Here is a 24,200-nt window from a genome sequence, read left to right on the forward strand (position 1 = left end):
TTCATACTCACTGAAAATGGAAGCATACATACATTCTCACTTTTATTTAAAGATTTTAAATGGGAAAGCACTTTTGGGATTTTAAATCCAAAGATGGATGGCGCACTGAGAGACAGTTATAGTTCAACACTACTGGAATGGTTTCTTGGGGAAAACTGGCCTCTTTCAGGGAAAATGTTATCAAATATTGGAAGCAGAAGGATTATAGATTACACATCACACAAACAATTAAAAATACAGTGGCTTTATTTCCATCGTTTATAGTCCCCAGCATCCCATCTGATAAGAACCTTCAATTCTATAAACAAAAATATTTCAAGAAAGTATGTTACATGATAGTACATATAAGTAATAGTTTGGCAGAATTTTATCAACTCTAGTAGTTCTTACCCCAAAAAACAAATTTTAAAATTCAAAAATAACAGCTTTATTTAACATATGTTACATCTTAACATTTAAAATACCATGCTCTAGTTAAATATTTCAACAATACTGTATACAAATAAAATATTACACAAAATATATTTAAGAAAATGTTTTGGTCTTTGATCTGAACAATAAATAAAAACACAGGCACTTCTACATAGACAGGGAAGCAATTACTACTCAGAATAATCATCTTGTATAAGCAACGTGAAAATATGGCAATAATAAATTCTGGAGTTTTAAACTGACAAACCACCTATGCAAAAGTCTGCAACTTCAATCTTTTCACTCAAGTTCAAAAGTTACATATGTTTTCCTGGTCCAAATTGAAAATTCACAAACATGGTATGGTTGTTCCGGACAATTCAGTCTTCAGTTGGCCATTAAGGAATCATACTCATTATTTTCAAATACTAAAATTACGTTATGATATGACTCAGCAAACCAAATACAAGAAAAATTAAACCCTCTTTCTCCTTATTATGACCATAAGATCACAATAAGATAAATTAGATGAGTGTCAGACAATGATTTTCACTTTGCAAAATTAATTAACACAAGAAAATACTGTTGGGGCAGCAGGAAATTTCCACAATTGAAAAGTGAATTCCGCAATTGAAAATTAAAGTGTCAGTTTTCTAGACAATTTTAAATTTATCCAAATCCCATAAAAATGAACATAATTCATTTCACAAAAACCACCAGATCACGTTAACAAAGTCTTTGTAGCCAATAGGCTGATAAACATCTGAACTGCAGATAAATCAGTCATTATTATGGGAAGTAGGAATATTATAGAAGAGGGTAAAACAAAAATAACTTAAAATGGTAGAATTCCAGAAACATGATTTCAGATAAGAGGGGACAAGGTGTTTAAAAATGATCACTAGCCGGTAAGATCAGAACCAATCATTCTGCCGTATCACCCGTAAAAAAAATTACCAACTTTCGCTTTCCCTCTTCACTTAAGTACCAAATTGAAGGGGTTAGTTAGAGGCCCTCAAATGGATACCACTCATAAAGGCAATTTTCACAGTTTAATATAGAAATTGCTCTAATGTGAGAACATAACATGGGAACTATTCAAAATACACCTTTCTATGCAAAATTGAATTTGTATATATTTTAGCATTTTAAATGAGCACTCTGCAACTGAGACCAAATATCAATCATCTCTTGAGGTTTTCTACTATGTACTAACATCAGATCTACGTAGGAACAGATGTTATTCTTGTTTTTCTCCTCAATATCAAATGTCCTGAAGCCTTTGTGTTTCTCTGGAACGAGGCCCAGTTTCTGAAGGCACATTCCAGTATAAACGTCATCAATGGGGTAGAGATGGACCTGGTCAGTGATATGGTACAGCCTCCGTGCTAGGAGGCCAGAGTAGAGGAACCCCCCTCCCCCTGCATAGGGCGGGTAGAGGCCGGAGTAAACAACTTCTGGGATGTAGTACTTCAGCTTCTTATCCCGATGAGGTCCAGCATTGTGGATCACATCACCTATAAACAGATCTTTGGCTTTGCTCTTGGATAAGCTATTCAAGTAATTCAGGATGTGATGGGTGTTCACAAAAACATCGTCATCGCCCTTGAAAACAAACTCAGTGTCTGGGCAGGAAGTACTTACCCACCTGAGAAACAGCACTTCCTTCAGAGACAAGTTGAAGAAAGTGTCTCTGTAGTTCCACATGAGAATGTCTTGGTGCTTCTCACTCTCAAATTTCAGCATATCTGAAAGGTCAGGGTGGTTGTCCTCTGGGGTTGTCTGGCCCAGCAGGAAGACTCGCACCACCGTTTGGTTCCCCGCATTGCTTTCTTGGCCCCAGGATTCCCGAATGGCTTGCCTTCTGGCAAAGTGTGGAGTGAGGGACTTAATCGCCAGCAATAAGAAGGGTTTCTTTGCACACTTTTCCGGCTGATCTATAAGCAGTGAATAATTGCGGCATCTCAAATACAGCAGAAAGTCTTTAAATCTGTCCGGCAAGTTGTTAAAACCCGTAACCACCGACGTGACCCTCAGGTCAGGTTCACAGTAGTTCAGATGGCTTACATTGGAGACCCTGCCCGCCTCCCCCGTCTGGTTGGCCAGCATGCTCAGGATGGGGTTGTACTGCCGGTTCAGTTTCTCTTGCTCTCGGTTCCAGTATGCTTCGGGAGGGGTGGATATCTTCCAGAACTTCTCTTTGGGTATTATTACTTCTCCTTTTCCATTTTTTTCTTGGCTACTGCTTTTGGAGACTTCCACAATCAAATAAATGAAAACATTTGCCATCATCAGGATACCCAACAACTTTATTCTTCGACGTCCAACACTCATTTCTCATATCTGGAATAAAGGGGTGAAGTACTGTATCAATTAATTATCAATTTGCATTTGCACATACAATTTATTTTACTCATCTCCCCAGGAATAGCGGTTTACAGCAAAGACTCTAGACATGCACTGCCTAAGTTCAAATTATGGCCCTTCCTTTCTAGCTTTGTGACCATGGGCAAGTGCGATAGTCCATGTCTCAGCTTCTCCATATATAAAACAGGAATCATGCCCACTTCAAAGGATGGTTGTGAGGGGTATATGATGTTACATGGAAAGCTTTTAAAATAGTGCCTGGCTCACGGCAAGCACTATGTAAACAATTGTTTTAGACATGCAGAGGCTAGAAATACCTATTACTAAGTAACCTCAGGAAAGTTCAACTTCCTTGCTTACAAAGGCACATACATTGCTTGGTAAACCGATTTGTCTAAGTCATAACACATTTTACGCTGTGTTTAGTATACATACATACACACACACACTCTCTCTCTCTCTTATATTTACATGTGTGTGATGCACCGTGTGCAGTTCCATGTCATTCACTCTAAATTTCTCTTCTGTAGAAACAGGGACTTATGTTGCCCAGGCTGGGCTCAAACTCCCGATCTCAGGTAATAATCCTCCCGCCTCCCACTCCCAAAGTGCTGGGATTGTAGGCATGAGCCATCATATCTGATCTTATTTCATTTTTTGGTTGTTTTTTTAACACTAGTCCCAACCCTGAGTTATTTTCCGACCCGCCATTTCACAGATGAGGAAACCAAAGCAGAGAGATTAAGACACTTGCCCAGGGTCGCAGGGCTAGGAAGCAGGAGACACGAACCACATGGCATCTCAGAGAGAGAAAATGAAAGCGGACTCAGGACAGCTTTATCCCAATTGCCAAAAACTGGCAACAGCCCAACTATCATCAACAGAACTGTTGTCATCTGCAGACAATGGTATACCCTCAGCAATAAAGAGGGAAACTACTGTGACAAGCAACAACATTTCGTTGTGAATGAAAGCCAGACCCACTTTCCATTTATATTAACTTCAAGAACAGGCAAAACTAATCTAGGTTCTAGAAATCTAAAGTGATGGAAGTGGTGGGTTTAGAGAGGGATAGGAGGGAACTTCCTGGGGTACAGAAATGTACCATGTAGGATTTGATCCTGATGAAGGTTTCATGGATATTTATTTGTCAAAGCCTAAACTGTACTGAACAATGAGAACACATGGACACAGGGAGGGGAGCATCACACACTGGGGTCTGTTGAGTGGGAATAGGGGAGGGACAGCAGGGGTGGGTAGGGAGGGTACAGAGGGATAACATGGGGAGAAATGACATATATAGGTGATGGGGGATGGAGGCAGCAAACCACCTTGCCATGTATGTACCTATGCAACAATCCTGCGTGCTCTGCACATGTACCCTGCAACCTAAAGTACAATTTAAAAAACCACCCTAAACTGTATACTTAAGATCTCTTATTATTTGTAGCAAAAAGAAAAAGGGAAATACAAATGACATTTTAGTGAAATATCAAAGGATTTCAGGCTGTGGGCAATGAAAGCATAAAGAATGAGTAATGAGATGGTTTGCTGGGGATAATTCCAAAGTTCTAACACTATTGACATGGATGACCTATACAAGAACAAACATTTAAACCAACTTGACATTAAAAGACAGCCCAAAAAAGTAGAATGGCAATGTTCTATAAAGAGCTGAGGATTTTCTTATCAGGTTAATTCAACTGGGAATTTACCCTTAGGTACTATACTCATTCCCATTTTATACCTGAGAAGGTACAACATTTAAAGAAGTAAGGGCACACTGGAATACCAGCCAAGGCAAACAGATTTTAAGACTATACCATGCCAAAAGGTAGCCACATTCCTCCAACCTCTAAAAACAAGTTTTGTGACTATTTTAATCTAGTATTTGCTTTTTAAAAGAAGAGGATTTTTAAGTTCACTTTCTAACAAACAGTACTAAGGTAAAATAATACTTGTCATGCTGCGAATACTGTAAAACTATTACATGTTGGACAGTTCAGATGAGATCAACAGGAATTCACAAGCTACTGTGTGTCTCTAAAGATCTGTCTAGTAGATCTTAATCTGGTTGCTTGTATTTACTACTGTTGAAACCACTTTTGCAAACATTATGTGCAGTAAGAAATCTAGCATAGCTGACTCCATCTTGCTTCTACCACCACAGGCTGGCTGTCTCCACTCATTCCTGGGTATAGGCCAAGCTAACCAGGGGAGGAATTTAGTTTACAGTTTACCTTGGAAGCAAAGATGACAACAGTCCCTCCATAGAACAGGTCCCTTCCTTGTTCAAGGGGCTGAGGCTAGTGAAAGGCCACAAGATTAGGATTATGAGAGGGGCCTGAATTCTGCTAAAATGTAAGCACAATTTTGCTAAAATGTAAGCACAATTTTTATAACTCCTTACTCCTCAGGAGTCATGTGGCCAGAGGCCACAAGATCTTCAACTTCCCCAAGTACTCTGTAATTATAGAACACCACTATGATGGAACCTAAGATTGGTCTTTTGAGATGTTTTTCAGACTTGCCCCATCCAGACTCACGACTCCCCTTGACCTACCACCCCTCACAGACTTAGCATACAGCTTTGATTGCATCTGTAGCCAATCAGCAGCACCCATTCCCTGGGCCCCTACCCATGAAATTACTCCTGAAAAACCTAACCTTGTACCTTTGGAGATTCGAGTGTTAACTTCAGTTCTCATATACATGGCCAGGCTCAAGTCAATTAAACGCTTTCTTTACCATAATACCATGGTCTCAGTGAATTGGTTGTTTTGGTTTGTTTTTCTGAGACAGGGTCTCAGTCGCCCAGGCTGGAATGGGTGGCTCACTGCAGCCTCGACCTCCCAGGCTCAAGCGATCCTCCCACCTCAGCCTCCCTAGTAGCTAGAACTATACACTTGGCTAATGTTTGCATTTTTTGTAGAGACGAGGTTTTGCCATGTTGCCCAGGCTGGTCTCAAACTCCTGAGTTCAAACTATGTGGACTACAGGCACATACCACCATGCTCACCTGATTTTTTTTTTTTTTTTTTTTTTTTTTTTTTTAAGTAGAGACGGGGTTTCACCATGTTGGCCAGGCTGGCCTCAATCTCTTGACCTTGTGATCTGCCCACCTCGGCCTCCCAAAGTGCTGGGATTACAGTTGTGAGCCACCATGCCAGTCTCAAAAAGAGCTTTTGAGCAAACCTTGTGAGCTCACTAAAGGTATGGGCCTGAGACATCTTTGGCAACCTAAACCTCTTTGCTATGGGCCTAACTTGCAAGAGCAAGAGAACTCAAGTGGACACTTGAGTACAAGATAAGTAATACTCAACTTTTTATTTTTTGAGACAGAGTCTCGCCCAGCCTGGAGTCCACCACTGTGATCTTGGCTCACTGCAACCTCCATCTCCCAGGTTCAAGTGATTCTCCTGCCTCAGCCTCCCAAGTAGCTGGGATTACAGGTGCGTGTCACCACTCCTGGCTAACTTTTTGTATCTTTAGTAAAGATGGGGTTTCACTATGTTGGCCAAGCTAGTCTCAAACTCCTGACCTTGTGATCCACCCACATCAGCCTCCAAAGTGCTGGGATTACAGGCGAGAGCCACTGCAGTGGGCCAATAATAGTCCACTTTTAAACAATAAATCACAGACACATTTAAGTGCTTTTTTTGACTTCCAGATTTGAGACAGTAAGAGACAAATACTTCTCAAACATAAAAGGTTCTCTCTAACTTTGGACAAGTCTCCTAATGCTAAATAAAGTAAGCCCTTGACCCAGTACTGCTGTCACTAAGTCTCAGGCCCTTCCTAGGCTGGACGAAGGGCAACAGAAAGTGTGTGATGATGGTGACAAACTACAATGAGGGAAAAGATTTACAAAGGGGCCAGGTGCAGTGATTCATGCTTGTAAACCCAGCACTTTGGTAGTGCCAGGGCAGGCAGATCATTTGAGGCCAGGAGTCTGAGATCAGGCTGGCCATCAGAACAAAACCTTGTCTCTATTAAAAATACAGAAAATTAGCTGGGCATGGTGGTGTACACCTGTAGTCCCAGCTACTCAGGAGGCTGAAGTTGCAGTGAGAGATAGTGCCACTGCACTCCAACCAGGGCAACAGAGGGAGACTGCTCAGGAAAAAACAGCACAAACCTGGCAAAAATAACTCAATAAAGGAATTTAAACATGCACAGACCTTTACCAAAATTTCTAGAGTAAAAGAGGACAGCTTAAGCAAGAAAAAAGGGAAGCACGGTACTTTACATAGGAGGTGGTGAACTTCCAGAGCTAATTCTCCTAGGAAAGATACAGGACATCTAGGTTATGGGGCAGCCCACAGATAACTGGAATCTAGCCACAGCCACTTGAAGCCTCTATCATGGAAAGCACCAATCCTTCTTTTGAGGATGCTCTAAGAATAAGCTTGCTGACCCTGGCAAGATTTCCAACTTCACCTGATACAATTCAGGGTTTTATTTCCTCAATCAAGGTCACACCAAGGTACAGTTCTCATATCACCTTGGCCCAAGACATAGGGCCTAGTGGCCTTCCCAGGAACAGCACCCTCACCTTACATTTTAGGGCTAAAGGCCTCCAACCTGCAGAGCATTTTCCTGCTCATTTCTCATTTGCAGCCACTAAGGGTAGCTGACAGGATGCCACTTTATAGGCGAAAATGGAAGCTCAGAGGGGACTGATGATTTGCCTGAATAATAAGGAAGAGTTAAGTGACAAGGCTTAGACAAGACCGCCTTCTGGCTCCCAATCCAGGGCTCTCTGGATCTCTTCTTTATTCTACGAGGTTCAATCACATTCTAGTTACCTGGTCCAGGTCAACAGTGAAGTCCCACAGGCTAACTATGGCATCGGGTCATGGTGCATTGATAGTTACCAAGAAGCTCCAAAGAAAGGGAAATGGGGGCACCTACGAGCTCCCAGTCCCCTTCAGGAAACAGACCAGCCTTTCTTGTAAAAAACTTCAGATTCCCAAAGACTCAATTGGAGGCAACTCTTCCCGTTACTTGCTAGAGGATATTTCTTTGAAGCCACTCTGAAGGGGAAGGGTGGAAAAAACAAGATTCTCAATTGCACATTCCCATCAAGGTTAAATGTCATCGTTCACTTGTGACCTGGGCACAGTGTCTCGCATGAGAACTCAGCTTCTAGCAGACTCTTAAAACAAAGCCAAGTTCATGGAAGGGAGGATAAAGCAGTGACCCCCATAAAAATATCTGTGGGAAAAAGCTCTCTAAATCTCTGACTAAATATTCCCATCACAGACAGAAAACCCAATTCCAATGTCCTTTTTTCAGCAGGAAGTTACATTGCGTAAGAAGAATCTGAGTGAGAAAACTTACCCCAAAGCTGGGGAAAGATGTTATAAACTCTCACTGTGAAACACAGACTTTTTGTTGTAACAGAAATAAAAGTAAACCCCATATACAAACAAAAAGCGACCTTAGCTTTTTACCTTGTCCCCAACAGGGACAGAACAGTTTTGAAACTTCTAAAACACTTCATTTGGTTTTGTTTAAAGAAATTTATATATATATATATATATATATATATATATATATATATATATACATATTTTCAAGATGGGATTTCACCATGATGGCCAGGCTGGTCTTGAACTCCTGACCTCAGGTGATCCACCCACCTTGGCCTCCCAAAGTGCTAGGATTACAGGCGTGAGCCACTGCGCCCGGCCAAGAAATTAAAGTCTTTAGAAAGACAGTGTAAGTGAGAAAACCTTAGCTGAAAAATGGATTACGAAGCAGTACAGACGTGATGCTGAAACTATGTGACAATCTAGATAAAACACCACACAGAAACAAAGTGAGTTTACTCAGGGTGGTGGAATGAGACGCCGTTTTCACATCCTTTAATGCTGCCCAACTGTCTGCCCTGGAAGCAGCCGCTTCCACACGCTGGGGAGCGGGACCCAGTACGCAGCCCCATGTGGGGTTCCCAGTTCCACAGCCCACCCCTGGCCTGTGCCTTGGCTGCAGTTCCAGATACAGCATCACCGTATTCGACCCCTGCAGTGCTGCACAGAGGCTCTGTTACAACACCCATCCCTACTACCTGCACACCTTCCCTTGTGCCTGTGCTACCTCCTAAGGGCTCCTACACGTGACAGTAAAACATGAACGCACCTGCCTTGACAAATATGTACCAGGTACCAGCAATCCTTTGAGGCAGATACTCTTAATTCCCATGGCTTATTTCACTGAGGCATGGGATAAGGGGTGGTGACTGAACCTCTCCATCATCACACAGCTGGTAAATGGTAGAGCTAGGACTCAAACCCAGGCAATGATAGCTCCAGCATGCAACTTTTCAGTCATCATGCAATCATGCAAGCAAACATTGCTGCCAGAGTTAGGACTGCAGGAACTGAAGGGATTTGGGTCTTATTTTCCATGGTTAATCTTCTTAAAGCGGTAATTTTTTTAAAAAGCTCTATATTTACACATTTTAACCCACAAAACTGCTATGAGTCAAGAATCGGATATGGAAGGCAGTGTGCTGCCCTAAGTAAGGTTAGCAACTCTACAGGCTAGGCTCTGGGCAAAATGCAGCCCCCACTCATCTCTCTCAGAAGCTAGGGGCTGAGTGCCATGGCTCACGTCTGTAATCCCAACATTTTAGGAAGCCAGGGTGAGAGGACTGCTTGAGCCCGGGAGTTAAAGACCAAACTTGGCAACATAGCAAGACCCTATGTCTAAATAACAACAACAACAAAAAATAGCTGGGTGTAGTGGCATGCACCTGTGGTCCCACCTACTCAGGAGGCTGAGGTGGGAGGACTATTGAGCCCAGAAGATCCAGTCTGCAGTGAGCCAAGATCGCACCACTGTACTCCAGGCTGAGTGACAGAGTGAGACTCTATCTCTTTAAAAAAAAAAAAAAAAAAATGCAGAAGCTATGATCCCTCCTCCCCCAGGCCTCCCTCCCACCCATCCACATGAGATGACCTTGAATTGGTTTAACTCTGGCCAGGCAAAGGTCTTCAATACCTTCTAGCCCACGCAGGCTATTCTCCCTAGGACTCAAATACAGAAACAATTCCAATGTTTCATTAATGGACACTAGACTGGGAATCGTGGAACCCAATGACCCTAAAAAGGTTCCCTTCAATTCTGAGAGGCCTACAAGCACTGCAAGCACAGAAAACATATGAGTGTGGCCACCAACAGCCACAAGGACTCTCTCCCAGAACTCAGGCAGGGTCTGACCCGTTCCCCGCCCACCGACCCCGCAACCGGCTCAGGCAAGTTAGAGATGCCTGACAGTAACTAGCCAGGGACAGAATGAGCAATACGCCCAAGCCAGACTCAAGACCTGTGTCAACACTGCCCTGCACTTTCCCCAGCTACCAAGATTAAAGGTGAAAGAACAGCAAGACCTCCTTTTTTTTTTTTTTTTTTTTTTTTTGAGACAGAGTTTCGCTTGTTACCCAGACTGGAGTGCAATGGCGCGATCTCGGCTCACCGCAACCTCCGCCTCCTGGGTTCAGTCAATTCTCTTGCCTCAGCCTCCTGAGTAGCTGGGATTACAGGCACGCACCACCATGCCCAGCTGATTTTTTGTATTTTTAGTAGAGACGGGGTTTCACCATGTTGACTTCGTGATCTACCCGCCTCGGCCTCCCAAAGTGCTGGGATTACAGGCTTGAGCCACCGCGCCCGGCCCCCAAGACGTCCTTTTAACCATGAAATAAAACGACCACTCACCCCCACCCAATCAGGCTGAGAGAAAGGGGCTGGAAATCCAAGCTTCCAACTGGACCCCAGGAGTGTCTGAGCTAGCAGCCTCCATGTCTAGGGGGCATCCTGGTTTCTGCTCACTTTCCTGCTCAAATAGGACCCATGAATCCTCGGAGAGAAAGAGCCCAAGCCCCCTGCCACACCGCGAGGCCAAAGGAGCATGTTCAGTCTGCCCTTTGCCTACCCTTGCCCTACAGGAGTCTGGCAAGAGTGGTTTACCTAAGTCCTCACCTCCCTGGCTATCCCATCTGTTGCCTGGTCCTTGCCAGCCCTTTTCAGGTTCTGCTCAGATAAACAGAGACAGAGACAGTTTGCAGCTAAGTGGCTCTAGGAGAGAGAACAGCTCCCAGCACTGCTGGCAGATGGTGGGGTGATAAGGGTGTGAGTGGAGCAGCTCAGTGGGACCATAAAAGCTGGGCCACACCTAGAGCTTGTTCCTTGATTGGGGAAAGAGGCCTGGCCTGGGTTCTCACCAGGCCAGGACAAGGGAGCCCCTGGACTCCCCACACTCCCTCACCGAGAGGCTGGCACGAAGCTAAGATGATCCGTCTGCCTCTGTTCTCCAGTCTGTAAGTCACATAACAACCATCAGCTAGATTTAAGGAATTTGGCTCCCAGCCATTGCTTTTAGACTTCATGTTCAAAATTAAAAGGGAAAAGTATTTAAAATGAATCTATATTCACCTACACAGTCCCACAGGTGACAAATCAAAGCACCTGGCAGGACATATTCAGGTCCCCACTGACTACAAACCCCCGAAAGCCCACTGTGGCCAATTTTTTCAAATGATATTCATCATTTCAAATAAAAATAGCCACTAGATATATTCTCCAAATAAATACATACAAAACTTTTGGGGGAAAAAAAGGAGGGGGGAATTAACCCTCCCAGAGGCCATCCTGCCCTGCCTTTAGTAAAACTGAAAAGGGTTTTAGGTCCTCAGTGGAAAGACTAGGTAAAAATAAGGGTAGCATATGTTTGAGGATGGAGATGTCTAAGATCCATTTTCAGACTGGAAAGTCAGTTTAGCACCTGGAGTGAGAGGACCAGTGTTAAACTGTGGTTATGCCACCTACTGGCTGTGTGACCTTAGGCAAGTTAGACCTGACTTCTCTAAGCCTCCCTTTCCTCCTCTGTAAAATGGGATGATACAACCTCCAACAGCTCTTCAGGGGTCTGCTTTCTCCACCAAACCCTAAATGAAGCACTTTTCTCTAGTTCTGTCCTTCCCTACCTCTTTAGTAGGTCTTCTCTGTACAGGCTCATCCATCCAATGCCATGAGCATCACCTCTAAAAGGAGGATTCACAGGTCAACCTATTTAACTCCAGACAGTAGCTTCCACATGCCTTGTGGGTCCTTCCTGGGGCCCCTGTGTGCAACTGATCAAGTTCCCAGGCACGTGGGAAAAACCCCACATTACCTTGAGTTACTTCCTGCTCTGCACATTCAGCCAAGAGCTAGGTCCTGTGTTCCTACTCCCTCCTCATCTCTCCTCTATTCCATCAGAGCCTGCAATAGCCTGCAGCCTCATTTCCCACTATGCTCAAATATGTCCTATTTCCCAAGTCTTCCGTCCCATGGACATCCCTTCCCTGCTCATGCTGTTCCCCTAGTACTGTCAGACCACCACCAATATGCTACTGCTCCCTCGGAGCCTAACTCTAGTTATGTGTCTGTTGTCTTCTAGAACTCCTTTCTTCTCCATTCCCGGAGCTTGAACTCAGGGTCTCCTCACTTCTTCCTCTCTTCTAAGAGAGGTCCTGCCCAAGGGTATGCCCCAGCCTAAACACCAGCCTCACTGCTCAGCAGTCAGGCTTTCTGTTCCTGGTCAGGATGCCTCTGCCTGGGCACCCTCCATGACCAAGGTCTTCACATTGCACCACCATTAAACTCCAGCACTGGTACCTGAGAGCCACCCAGCATTTGCTAAAAGAACAGATACTTTGGTCATCCAGACAAATTTACAGCAAATGTTCAGTAGAAACCAGATTAATTAAATATGCACCCTTTCTCCTAAGAGATGACAATGGAAAAATCACATGTGTGCTGGTGAATTACAAACTTATTTATAGAAACCTTCTCACTTATTAAGAACTAAAGGATAACAGAAAAATTTAAATAACTTTCTAGATTTAGGAGAGATAAGAATTTCAGCAGTGCTGACTCCATGTTAGATGTGAGAGGGTGGGGGCAAGATGTGAAGAGGTAAACTGGAGTGAGAAGTACAGCCACCCCCTTGTTTCCCACAGTCAGCCCCAGACCACCAAAGGCAGCAGACACACGGGTGTGCAGCAGTGCAGGTATGTGGGATTCAGCAGTGTTTCCAGGTGAGGGTGCCATCCTTCCTCTGCAGCAGACCCAAATTATCCCTCCTGGACCCTATCCCCAAATGGGGCATCTCTACCTCCTTCCTGGAGAGTGATGGACCTCCAGCAATTGTTATGATAAAGGCATGATAGTCATGATAAGCATGTCTAGCAGAAAATCCTTAGTACAGATTTGCAGCCTGGGGCCACCTACTTACCTAAGGTGAGACAATCATGTTTTGTTCATTGTCTCCACTCTGTCTTTTGTTGACAGGGTCTCTACTCTGTCACCGAGGCTAGACTACAGTAGCACAATCACAGTTCACTGAATCCTCAAACTCCTAGGGCCAAGTGATCCTTCCACCTCAGCCTCTTGAGTAGCTGGGATTCTCCACCACAACCAACTAATTTTTAAATTTTTTTTGGTAAAGATGAGGTCTCTTCATGTTGCCCCAGCTGAAGTCATTTTAGAAAAGAAATGCTGCAATGCAAGTAGTCCCTTCCTAGTATCTTAATGTGTTTGGAAGCCCTTGGTGAAGCTTGTAGGTAGCTAGGCAGATGCTTCCACTCCAACCTCTAGGACCTTTGTACAAGCAACTGTACTCTGGCAGGCTCTCAGTGAGCCCTCAGAGACATCTCTAAATTCTGATTCATCCTTCTGCTTGCTTAGGTGAGCTGTTTTTCAGTCTGGGTCGAACCAGCAGGTAGAAACCAGATGTTAACCTAAGCAAGAGAAGTTTAATACAAAAAAAAAAAAAAAGATACCTGAGTAAATATAAAGATGGAATAATAATCTAAAGGATGCCCTGGAAGAGATCAAAAATATCTCCCAAAAGTAAGGCAAGGGGTTTTGAGTTTGTTGAAGAAAGTACATTTGGCAGAAAATTTCCTGGGTACCTAGGCCAGAGATCGTCCAGTCGCCAGGAAGGAGGGGAAACCGTCTAGGGTGCAGGGAAGCAAGGCTGAGTGTAGACAGAAATAGGCACAAGTAAGGAGGGCACACACAGGGAGTCGAGTGCTGCTGGACCTGGGAGTAAAGAGGTCTCCCTCTGTAGAAGTTTAGCACGTCAATGTATACCCTGGGCCAGAGCAGCTTAGGGTTGTGCTCAGGACAAAGATCAGGTGGCTAGGTCACTAGATGGCCGGCACCAGGGGGGGTTGGGGTGCACACATGGGGGCTGCATTAGGTCTATCTACCTAGTCTTATGTTCCTGGTCCCACCACTGATGCCAGAGATGTAGGAAACAGAGCAGTAAACGCTGGAGAAAGGTGTGCCCTGCAGGAATAGAGGAGTACAGGAAAAACATGCACATACATGAAATCAGGAAGGAAAATCCCTTCCTCCTACAAGGTCCCCTTGAGAGACCTCTACTTACAAAGGGAAAAGAAAAAAAAAATTAAAGGGCCCAGATCCATTTTCAGAGATCAGGCAACTGAGGGTGAATTTGGAGCAGAAAGGCAAAACTTAAAAACTGGCACAAGTTATAGATCTCTACATCATCAACCCAGAGTCATCTCTAACTACAAAGATTTCAGTCTGGAGTTTGGGGAAAGGGGAGTATAAAACATGGGTCCTGTACACTAAATTGGCAGAGGCAATAAATACATGACAGCCCTTTAGTCAACATCAGGGGACAAGGCAGGACCTGAGTAGGGGTTATAAAAGGGCAAATTTCAGAAATGTAAGGAGAAGCAGGGCAGGCAAGAGATGGGATTGGAGCACAGAGTGTCTGCAGGCAGAGATCGACACAGTTAGTTTAGGGGCAGGCTGGTTCTGAGGCCACACTGGAAGGGCAGGTAGGAGCAGGGAGGGGGTTGGGGGGCAGGGGTCTGCTAGGAAGAGGATACATACGTGAAGCTGCAGCTAAGTGGACAAATGCTGCTGCCGGATGGACTGGAGGAATGTGTTTTCCTTCACATCCCTCAACTTAAAACAGAAAACTGACCACATCACACAGGAACATGAAATAATTCAAGAATAAGGAAGAACTCCAAGTTGGATGTCCATGATTACAAATTTAGTCGGCTTTGTTGTCCTGAAGCCTTAATTTCTATAAAGCAGATTCAGTTCACAGGAGGAAAAAGAGCATGATCCGAGTGATTGGTCTGCTATCGTCAGATTGCTAACACACCTCTGACAAAATACAGGTATATGTGGTCTGCCTTATTAAATCTGGGTGGGGGGGTTGCTGGGGGACAGGGTCCTACTACTCTGTTGCCAGGCTGAAGTGCAGTGGCGCAATCACAGCTTTTGGCAGCCTCAACCTCCTGGACTCAATCGATCCCCCTCTCTTCAGCCTCCTGAGTAGCTGGAACCACAGGCACACAACCAGAACTAATTTTGGTATTTTTTGTGGAGACAGGGTTTTGTCATGTTGCCCAGGCTGGTCTCGAACTCTTGGGCTCTAACAATCCACCCGCCTCGGCCTCCCCAAGTGCTGGGATTACAGGCATGAGCCACCCCACCCAATTTCTTTACCAACTGCTAATCAATGAGCATATGTGTTGTCTCTGGTTTTCCCTATAACTGAGAAAACATAAACACCCTCCTAGACACATCTTGCTCATCATCTGGTTTTTTCACAGGAAACATCACGAAAGAAACCCAATCTTTTAAAATCAGTCAGCACAGAATCAAGCTATTCCCCTCACCCTTAACCTCCCACCAAAAAGGAAGGTCAGACTGATTTATCCTCTCACTGCATACCCAAGAGCATTAAGTCATCCACACTAACAGTGAATATGGTCCTGAGACAGAGTCTCGCTCTGTCACCCAGGCTGGAGTCAGTGGCATGATCTCGGCTCACGGCAACCTCTGCCTTCCGGGTTCAAGCAATTCTCCTACCTCAGCCTCCCAAGTAGCTGGGACTAAAGGCGCATGGAATTTTTGTGTTTTTAGTAGAGATAGGGTTTTGCTATATTGGCCTGGCTGTTCTTGAACTCCAGACCTCAAGTGATGCACCCACCTCAGCTTCCCAAAGTGCTGCGATTACAGGCGTGAGCCACTGTGCCTGGCCACTGTCCTTCTTTAATCTTTACCAAAAAAGAATACCTCCCTGTTTTAATTGACGTCATCTTTTCATATGCTTCCTTCTGGTCCTTCTACTCCCCCATGCCCTTTGCCCATTTTTAATGTTGGGATGTTCTCCTCTCATTTAATCTTCACAAGCTAAAAAATGTGAGGCAATTAGTTTGAGGTCACAGAGCTAATCCTGGTGGAGCCAGCATTTGGACTGTGGCCCCAACCTTGGGCCTAAGCGCTTATATTTTCTACCACACAACACTGTTGCTTGAAGAGGATTGTGATTCTCCAAATAAAGTTGTACTTTTAAAAATAATTAAGGTATCAAAATTATTGCATTTGTGGATACCCACCCAGGAAGATGTGAAGAATTCCAAGGAAAGCCAGGGGAAATGGAATTTTTTTTTTCAAATTAATATTAGTAATAATGTAGACAGAATGGCCCGTTGGGAAGCACTCAATGGTTTCAGGTATCCAGGGGTCCTGGCCTGGTAACACTTCCGCATCATAGGCAGAATCCCCAACAGATGTATTTTGTGATGAGTAGTTTTGATTAGTTATTCACAGGAAAGGATGAGAGAGACTGCCAGAGCTTAAACACCTCTGTCAGAACTGGCTCCAGGTGGAGAAAATCTGCCTCTTTCCCTCCTGTATCACAGCCTGAAGTGAAGGGAGACCAGCATACATTCACAACCCGCCACACAGGTTGAGACAGTGGCACCGGGCTGGCCCAGACCCCAGCTCTCCTGGCTCTGAGAGGAAGAGCCTGTGACAGAAAAGGGATCAAAGAACCAGCGCTGGCCACCAACTGTACCATCTCACTCGTGGTATGTGTGTGTTGGTGGGGGGGTGTGGGTAAAGGGTCTGCCCGAGTTCTGTTTTGCCCTGTCTGGTCTTGAACTCCTGGGCTCCAGTGATCCTCTCACCTCAGCCACCAGCTTGTAGCTAGGTCTACAAGTGTGCCGCCACGCCTGGCTTACCTCATTCTTTTACTTGTTTTTTTCAACAACATGCACACAAATTCATACACAGATTGTGACCCAATTTCATTACCAGAAAGAAACTCCAAGAATTTCTTTCCCAGAGCCTTATAGATCATCCACTCTAATACTCCTTTTACAGCAGAGAACAAGGCACAGGGAGAAAGAGCCTAGCCCAAGGCCACCCTGAGGGAGAGCGCTAGGATTACTATCAGGAGTCCCAGGGGACTGGAGAGTCCAGCAGTGAGAATTACCATTAGTAACAAAGTCTTTTTCTTAGAGTCTATAGCTTCCATTCTGGGCTATCAACAGGAAAAATAAAAGAGCCAATAGCCCCAAATTAGCCAGGTATGGAGGCTCTTGCCTGTAATTCCAGCTACTAGGGAGGCCAAGGCACGAGAATCTCTTGAACCCAGGAGGCAGAGACTGCAGTGAGCAGAGATTGCGCCACTGCACTCCAGCCTGGGCAATAGAGCAAAACAACAACAACAAAAAGGAGCCAATGGCCCTGGCACCACCTCTTCCTCCCACCCCACTACCCCCACCGGGTTGGGCTGCTTTAATGACTTCCCCCTTGCTGTTAATACCACCTCACCCACATTTATCTGACTTAGCACACGGTGTGATAATAGGTGTGACACACCGAGGACTCCTGGGCAGAACTGGGCAGAACGGGCCACACTGACGTCTATATCTCTAGCGCCTGCCACTCAACACGCAATCTATTTGAGAACAAGAAGGGGAGGGACAGTAAAGAATCAGGACGTAACTAAAGGAAATTTTGTATTCTTTGACCATTTTGACCAAACATTGTAAACACTGCTCTAGCAAACCATTCTTGGATAATTTCATACATGCCTCCCTCTCCATCGTTCCTCCCCTTGGCCCCTGGCCTCTCCTCTCCATAAGTATCCTAAGTATCTACCAATTCCCAAGTTTTCCCCTCTATGCCTCACTCCTCAAGAAAGAATTACCTGGTGTCATCTCAAAGCAGTACATCACATAAAAACATGGCTCAGGAAAACAGTCACGTACAATTAAATAAATCTATAAACAAACATAGGCCTCAGGGATGGGGGAGGGGAGAAAGAAGGCAATTAAAAAGTAATAGAAATGCACAGGCATAAATTACATTTACTGGACTAGAAACAGAATCCTATTACATGAACTAAGTTATCAAAATGACCTTGTACAAGTACTTCCGGAAATAAGTAGGCCATCAGCCCTGCCTTGGCAGTCTTGGTGAACAGAGATGGGGAAGGGAGGAAGGGAGGGGAGATCTGTTATCCATTCTGTGGGCTCCTCATGTCTACAGACACCTATACAGAAAAGGAAGGGTATCTTCACATAAGTATGGAAAAGTGATTACTATCATTTTACATAGTAAAATGCACAAGAATTCAACTGATGACCAATTTACAAAATTTAAAGATGACCCCTCTCAAACTCATGAGATTGACTTTCAAAGTACACCACTCCCCACCACTTAGTTCCATAGGTGTGGTAACTGGCCGCACACAGAAGCGGAAATTTTAGATTTTAAAACAAGCACTTTAAGGTTAAGCACTTGGGCAATCAAATTCAATCCACTATCTACCCTGGCATAAAGAACCTATGGCAGGGGTCCCCAAACCCTGGACCACGGACCCCCTAGCGGTCCACAGGCTGTTAGGAACCAGGCCACCCAGCTGGTGGCGAGCAGTAGGCAGGCCTGCAAGCATTAGCCCCCCGCTCTGCTTCCTGTCAGATCAGCACGACATTAGATTCTCATAGCATTAGATTCTCACAGGAGGGCGAACCCTGTTGTGAACTGCACGTGCAAGGATCTAGGTTGCATGCTTCTTATGACAATCTGATTCCTGATGATCTAAGGTGGAACAGTTTTACCCCGAAACCATCTCGAATGTCACCCCCTACCCTGGGGTCAGTGGAAAACTGTCTTTCACAAAAGTGGTCTCCAGTGCTAAAAAGATTGGGGACCACTGATCTACCTCACTTCCAACAGGTAATTTACAAACTCTTTCAAAATAACCACTGCCTTTCCAATTCTACTAAATTACACTTGGCAATTCTCGTCCCCCAAGAACTGTAAGTATAACCAACATGGTAAAACCCTGTCTCTATTAAAAACATAATAATTAGCCCACCGTGGTGGTCTGTAGTCCCTATAGCATGCCTGTAGTCCCAGCTATTTGCAAGGCTGAGCCAGGAGAATGGCTTGAACCCAGGAGGTGGAGGCTGCAGTGTACCCAGGTGGCACCACTGCACTCCAGACAGAGCGAGACCCAGTCCCCCCAAAAAAAAAAAAAAAAAAAGAACTGCAGAGTTTGAGAGCATCTCCAACATTTCCCTGCAAGATAAACGTTTACATTTGTCTTCCTTCCAAAATAAAAATATAACCTCAAAATCAGGAAAGCACTGTTTGAACATGCTGCAACTTGAGATTACATACAGCATATTAAAAATAACCTTCTTTTGTAAATTCAATAAACATTTACAATTATACCAATGACATTCATTGTATTTTAAGTAATTTAATAAATTGCTTTGGGAAGTCTCAATTTCTTGGTTGTTAGGATGAAGATTTCCAGTGACACATTTTCTTAAAAAAGAATATACCCTTGGTTACAGTGAAGGGGACACCAGAAAGTGAGGTGTCCTCAGGCTATGGGATTCCTTGCCTATCCATCTGGAGTCTTGCAGCTTGGAGAGAGGTGCCTGACCCACTCTTCCAAAAACAAGCACAAAGATTACAGAAAGTTCTGCAGAATAGGCATGTGTAGAGTTTTTAAAATAATATTGCACTAGGCCAGGCGCAGTGGCTCACACCTATAATCCCACTGCTCTGGGAGATAGAGGAGGTGGATCGCTCAAGGCCAGCCTGGGCAACATAGAGAGATCCTGTCTCTACAAGAATTAAAAAATATACAAAAATAATGTTGTATTAAAGTGCATGGTCTGGGCCAGGTGCTGTGGCTCATGCCTGGAATCCCAGTACTTTGGGAGGCCAAGAGCTCAAGACCAGCCTGACCAACATGGCGAAACCCTGTCCCTACCTAAAAAAATACAAAAATTAGCTGGGCGCAGCGGTGTGTGCCTGTAGTCAGTCCCAGCTACCTGGGAGGCTCACGTAGGACAATCACTTGAACCCGGGAGGTGGAGGTTGCGGTGAACCAAGATCCCACCTTTGTATTCCAGCCTAGGCATCAAGAGTAAAACTCTGTCTAAAAAAATAAAAAATAAAAATAATTTGGGGAAGGGAAAAAAGAAATAGAGAAACGAGACAAAGGTATCTAGGTCACTCCTTATAATAAGACAACCACTGCACACCTAGTCCCCACCAATTAGCTCAGGGAGGGCTTGCCCATTTGCCATGAGCCCAGTTGGATACACAGTCAAGTGGTGACTGAGGTATCTTCATTCCACAGAAGTAAACTGGCTCACAGGATCAGAGAGTTGTCTGAGGTTCCCAGAGAAAGTAGAGGGAAAGGGCAGAACTGAGAACCCAGACGGGCCACCCCGAGCCCAGGGCTGCACCGAGGAAGATGGGCATCCCCATCCTCCCTGAGCACTCTCAAAGACCTGATGTCCTTAATCTAGGCAGGCCACTCCTAAAACCCCCTTCCGGAAGCCTCTAGACACCAACACCCCTTAATAACAACTACTGTCCTCCCCACCCCACACCTCTGCTCAGCCTGGTTTCTCTTGGCTTAAAATGTCCCTTATCTTGCCTCTCTCCATCCTTACCGCCATCCTTGAAGGTCCAGGTTCAAATTCTGCCTCCTCCCCTGAGAGGACAGCCTCGATTCCTCCAGTGCATCGATGTCATCCTCTCCTCCTGGCACTCAGGATCCCCCAAAAGGGAGTACCAAGCCCTTATCACCTGGAATCCACTATCTCAGTGACGGTGCTTCCCAGGAGAAATGGTTCCAGGTGAGCCAGGAGGCTGGAACTAAGCAGCTTGTCCCAAGTGGAAAATGACAGGCAAGGGCTGGCAGGCCCCGCCCACAGCACCCAGCCACCAGGTGCCAGCGCCCCTCCTCTCACACTGAGCATCCAGTTAAATTGGCCTCCCTCTGGGATGCTGCCTCTTCTCCATGGTCAGAGATCATCCTCCTCCCAAAGGCCAACACTTCTAGTGACATGTGACCCTGGGTGGCAACTTCAGAGCAAGGTGGCAAACAAGCAAAGGGACTCCCTGCTCCAACTCGGATTCCTGTCCTGCCTCTTCTCCCTTTCTCAAAGGCTGGTTAAATCCCAACTCTGTCCCAATGACTGACAAATGTTTCAGGACTGTTGTTTTCATGTTGTTTCTTTTTAAATATCAAAATAAATCATATACATTTTTAAATACATATCCTCAGTAACACTTTGGCCTTTTATCCGAATGTTCTATAAAAGGGGAGGCATCTTTCAGGCCTTCAACCAAGACTTGTGTTTCTGTATTTAAAGAAGAGGTGGAATCGTAACATAGCTTTCTCCCACCACCCGCCAAGAAAAGTTTTTCTCGCCAAAGTAAAAGAGAACATGTTTGCTCAACATATGGGCACCCTACTGAACTGCTCAGAAACTGGCCTTCTTTTACCAAGTAATTTAAGTCACCTCAGTTTTAAGTGAGTCTCTGCATGTTCCCTTCAAAGAGACACCAGGGACCACAGCAATCCCAGGTTCTCCAGCTTCCAATCTCCCCCGGTCTGCTTCTCACTCTCCCTGAGAGCTTCCAACCCTCTCCGCCAGCCTCCACTATCTCTTATTGATGGCTGCCACCCTTACGGCCTAGTATGACCTTCCTCTCCTTCTCTGCATGGTGCCCATGGGCCCCTAGTCATGAGTAGGGTAGAGATGAAAATAGAGAATCATTGTCCTGAAGCCGCTGGTGGCTACCAGAAGCTTCATATACCATTCTATGGGCACTTGTTTGAAAATTTCCATTATAAAGACTTTAAAAAAAAAGATCCATCAGAACTTTGAGGAATAAGTTTTTAAAAAAAGGAAGCATTCAGTTAAAAATAGGAGTATTCATGAGAGATATTTTAAGTTCATTCGAAGAAAATAATTCCTTATGTGGTAAAGGAAGAGAAGAAAAATATAATGGCTACATCTCAAGAATAAAAGTTATGTAAGTTCCTTATAAACAAGTTTCAAATACAATCATAAAATAATAAAGGTTAAAAATACGTCTCACTAGTTCCAAATGTTAACTGTTTAGAAAGGATGGCATTTGTAACACTTTGACCCTTTCAATAGACAAACATATTTGAATCTGACAATATCATCAGGCTTCCCAGTGAACAATCTAGAGCCAGACCTGAAGGGTTAAAAACACCCATGTGCACACAAAACTCCTCACAATTGTGTTATTACCTGATCAAGACTCAAAAAAGAAGTACTTTGGGGAACCAGCTGGATGTTAAGTGCTTTTCAAAGAAAATAAAGGATTAAAAATTTTTTTCTGAAGCACAAATAAACTGCAGCAAGTTTATGGTCCATAGAATACCTGCCTAGAGTATTAACACTTTTTCATGAGGTCAATGGATTCCAGTAACAAACATGGGAAGTTGGCTGTGCAGGTTTCCTGCTATCCTGCAGGAGGTGGGAAATAGAGGCTAAGTGGGTTGCCATAGTTACAAAGACATTTGATGTCAGCTCTGGGACCAAAACTTACTTCAAGTTCTCCACATCAGCCAGTCCCCGACCTCTCACTTCCAGAATCTCCACCCCGCGTCATAGCTCTTGCTGCTCCCAGGGTCTTGCCCCAATAGCAAGTTGCCACTGTCTCCTCCACCTTCAGGCTCTCCCTCTCCAATGGCTCCAGCCACACGCTTCTTGTCATGCCCTTTTGTCCTGCCTTGACTCTCCCAATCCACCTCATCTAGAAGCTTCACAGTCCTTGCACCTTCCTGACTTTCTAGAGCACTCAATACTGCTGGCCACCATGTCTACCCCGCCCCAAGCTCAGGAACCCCCGGAATTCTCTTGCATCTTGGCAGCCTTTGCTCCTTGTCCCCATTTCCCCAAAATGGACTCTCTCCACAGTTCCTGGCCCAAGTCTATTGCTGGGTCTTTTCTTACCCCATATTCTTGTCCCCTAGACCCTCCTAGACATCAGCGTAGACTCCCATATCCCATATGCTAAAAAATGCTCCAATGTACCTGTGTCATAGCCCTCCTCCTAACCTCCCTTAATTGGTTTCCAAATTCCTTTACACCCACTATGAGTCTTTTTCTCTCTCACCTCTTCCAAATATAACATACACTCATTTCCATCTAGTACCATCCCTACCCCGGTTTGGGCCCTCAACCAGGGCCTCCACTAAGACTCTACTAAAGTCTCTCCCCTCTACTAAGACTGATTTTAATGAAATGGCCTAACTCAACAAATTCAAATGCCTACTTAAACCAAGCAGTGTTTAAAACAGGCAGCAAATAATCAAGTCAGAGTTGATTGTTGTAAAGCTGATAAACAGATGAAATATGAAGAACACCACAGGGGATAAGGAAAGACTGCTTTATGCAGGGTAATCAGCAAAAGCCTTTCTCCTCAGAGAAGAGGTGAGGGATAGTTCCAGGCAGAGGGAACAGTCACCACACAAAGGCCAGAGACAGGAAAGCTGGGGGCCAGTGTTACTGGAGTGAAATGAGGGGGAAGAAGGGAGGTAGGAGAGGAGGGCAGATCACCAATCCTGGTAGGTGGTGAACACTCTGGCTTTCCTCTGGAGAAGACAAGAAGCTACTGGAGGATTCTGAGTAGAGAAGTAAGCTAAAGTCATTTCAGGCTTTTTTCCTTTTTTTTTTTTTTTGAGATGGAGTCTCACTCTGTCGCGCAGGTTGGAGTGCAATGGAGCCATCTTGGCTCACTGCAACCTCTGCCTCCTGCGTAGCTGGGATTACAGGTGTGTGCCACCATGCACAGCTAGTTTTTGTGTTTTTAGTAGAGACGGGGTTTCTCCGTGTTGGCCAGGCTGATCTTGAACTCCTGACCTCAGGTGATCCACTCACACAGGTGACTGGCCTCCCACAGTGCTGGGATTACAGGCGTAAGCCACTGTACCAGGCTGTCATTTCAGTTTTTAAAGGATCCCTCCAGCTTCTTTCTGAGAGACTGGTAGGGGGCAAATGGGAAACAGAGAGAAAAGGGACTGCAATGACCTGCCCCGCGTCAGGCTTGCCTCATTCACACTCAGGCCCATCTTCCTCAATGGGCCTGTCCATAACTTGTCAGCATACCCTCTCTCTCTCCTCATCACAACAACTTTCACTGGCTCCCCATTACCTCCATAACTATTAAGTGCCACACCTCTGCACAATCCCTGAGGTTGTACCATGGCCTATTACACTTTTTTGATCCACTGG

The 24,200-nt window shown here is 44.9% G+C and overlaps 1 protein-coding gene across 1 annotated transcript in view; it reads right to left on the minus strand.

The window, feature by feature from the left end:
- Nucleotides 1-228: 228 nt before the first annotated feature.
- The window catches only part of B3GNT2 (UDP-GlcNAc:betaGal beta-1,3-N-acetylglucosaminyltransferase 2), a 30,789-nt gene continuing 6,817 nt past the window's right edge, over nt 229-24,200 (minus strand). Inside the window, exon 2 of the mRNA XM_039463255.2 lies at nt 229-2,754. Within this exon, the coding sequence (XP_039319189.1) occupies nt 1,552-2,745 (1,194 nt within the window). The 5' untranslated portion in view covers nt 2,746-2,754 and the 3' untranslated portion in view covers nt 229-1,551. The remainder of the gene's footprint in view (nt 2,755-24,200) is intronic.

This window comes from Saimiri boliviensis, chromosome 1 (genome assembly GCF_048565385.1).
Source record: "Saimiri boliviensis isolate mSaiBol1 chromosome 1, mSaiBol1.pri, whole genome shotgun sequence".
NCBI lineage: Eukaryota > Metazoa > Chordata > Mammalia > Primates > Cebidae > Saimiri > Saimiri boliviensis.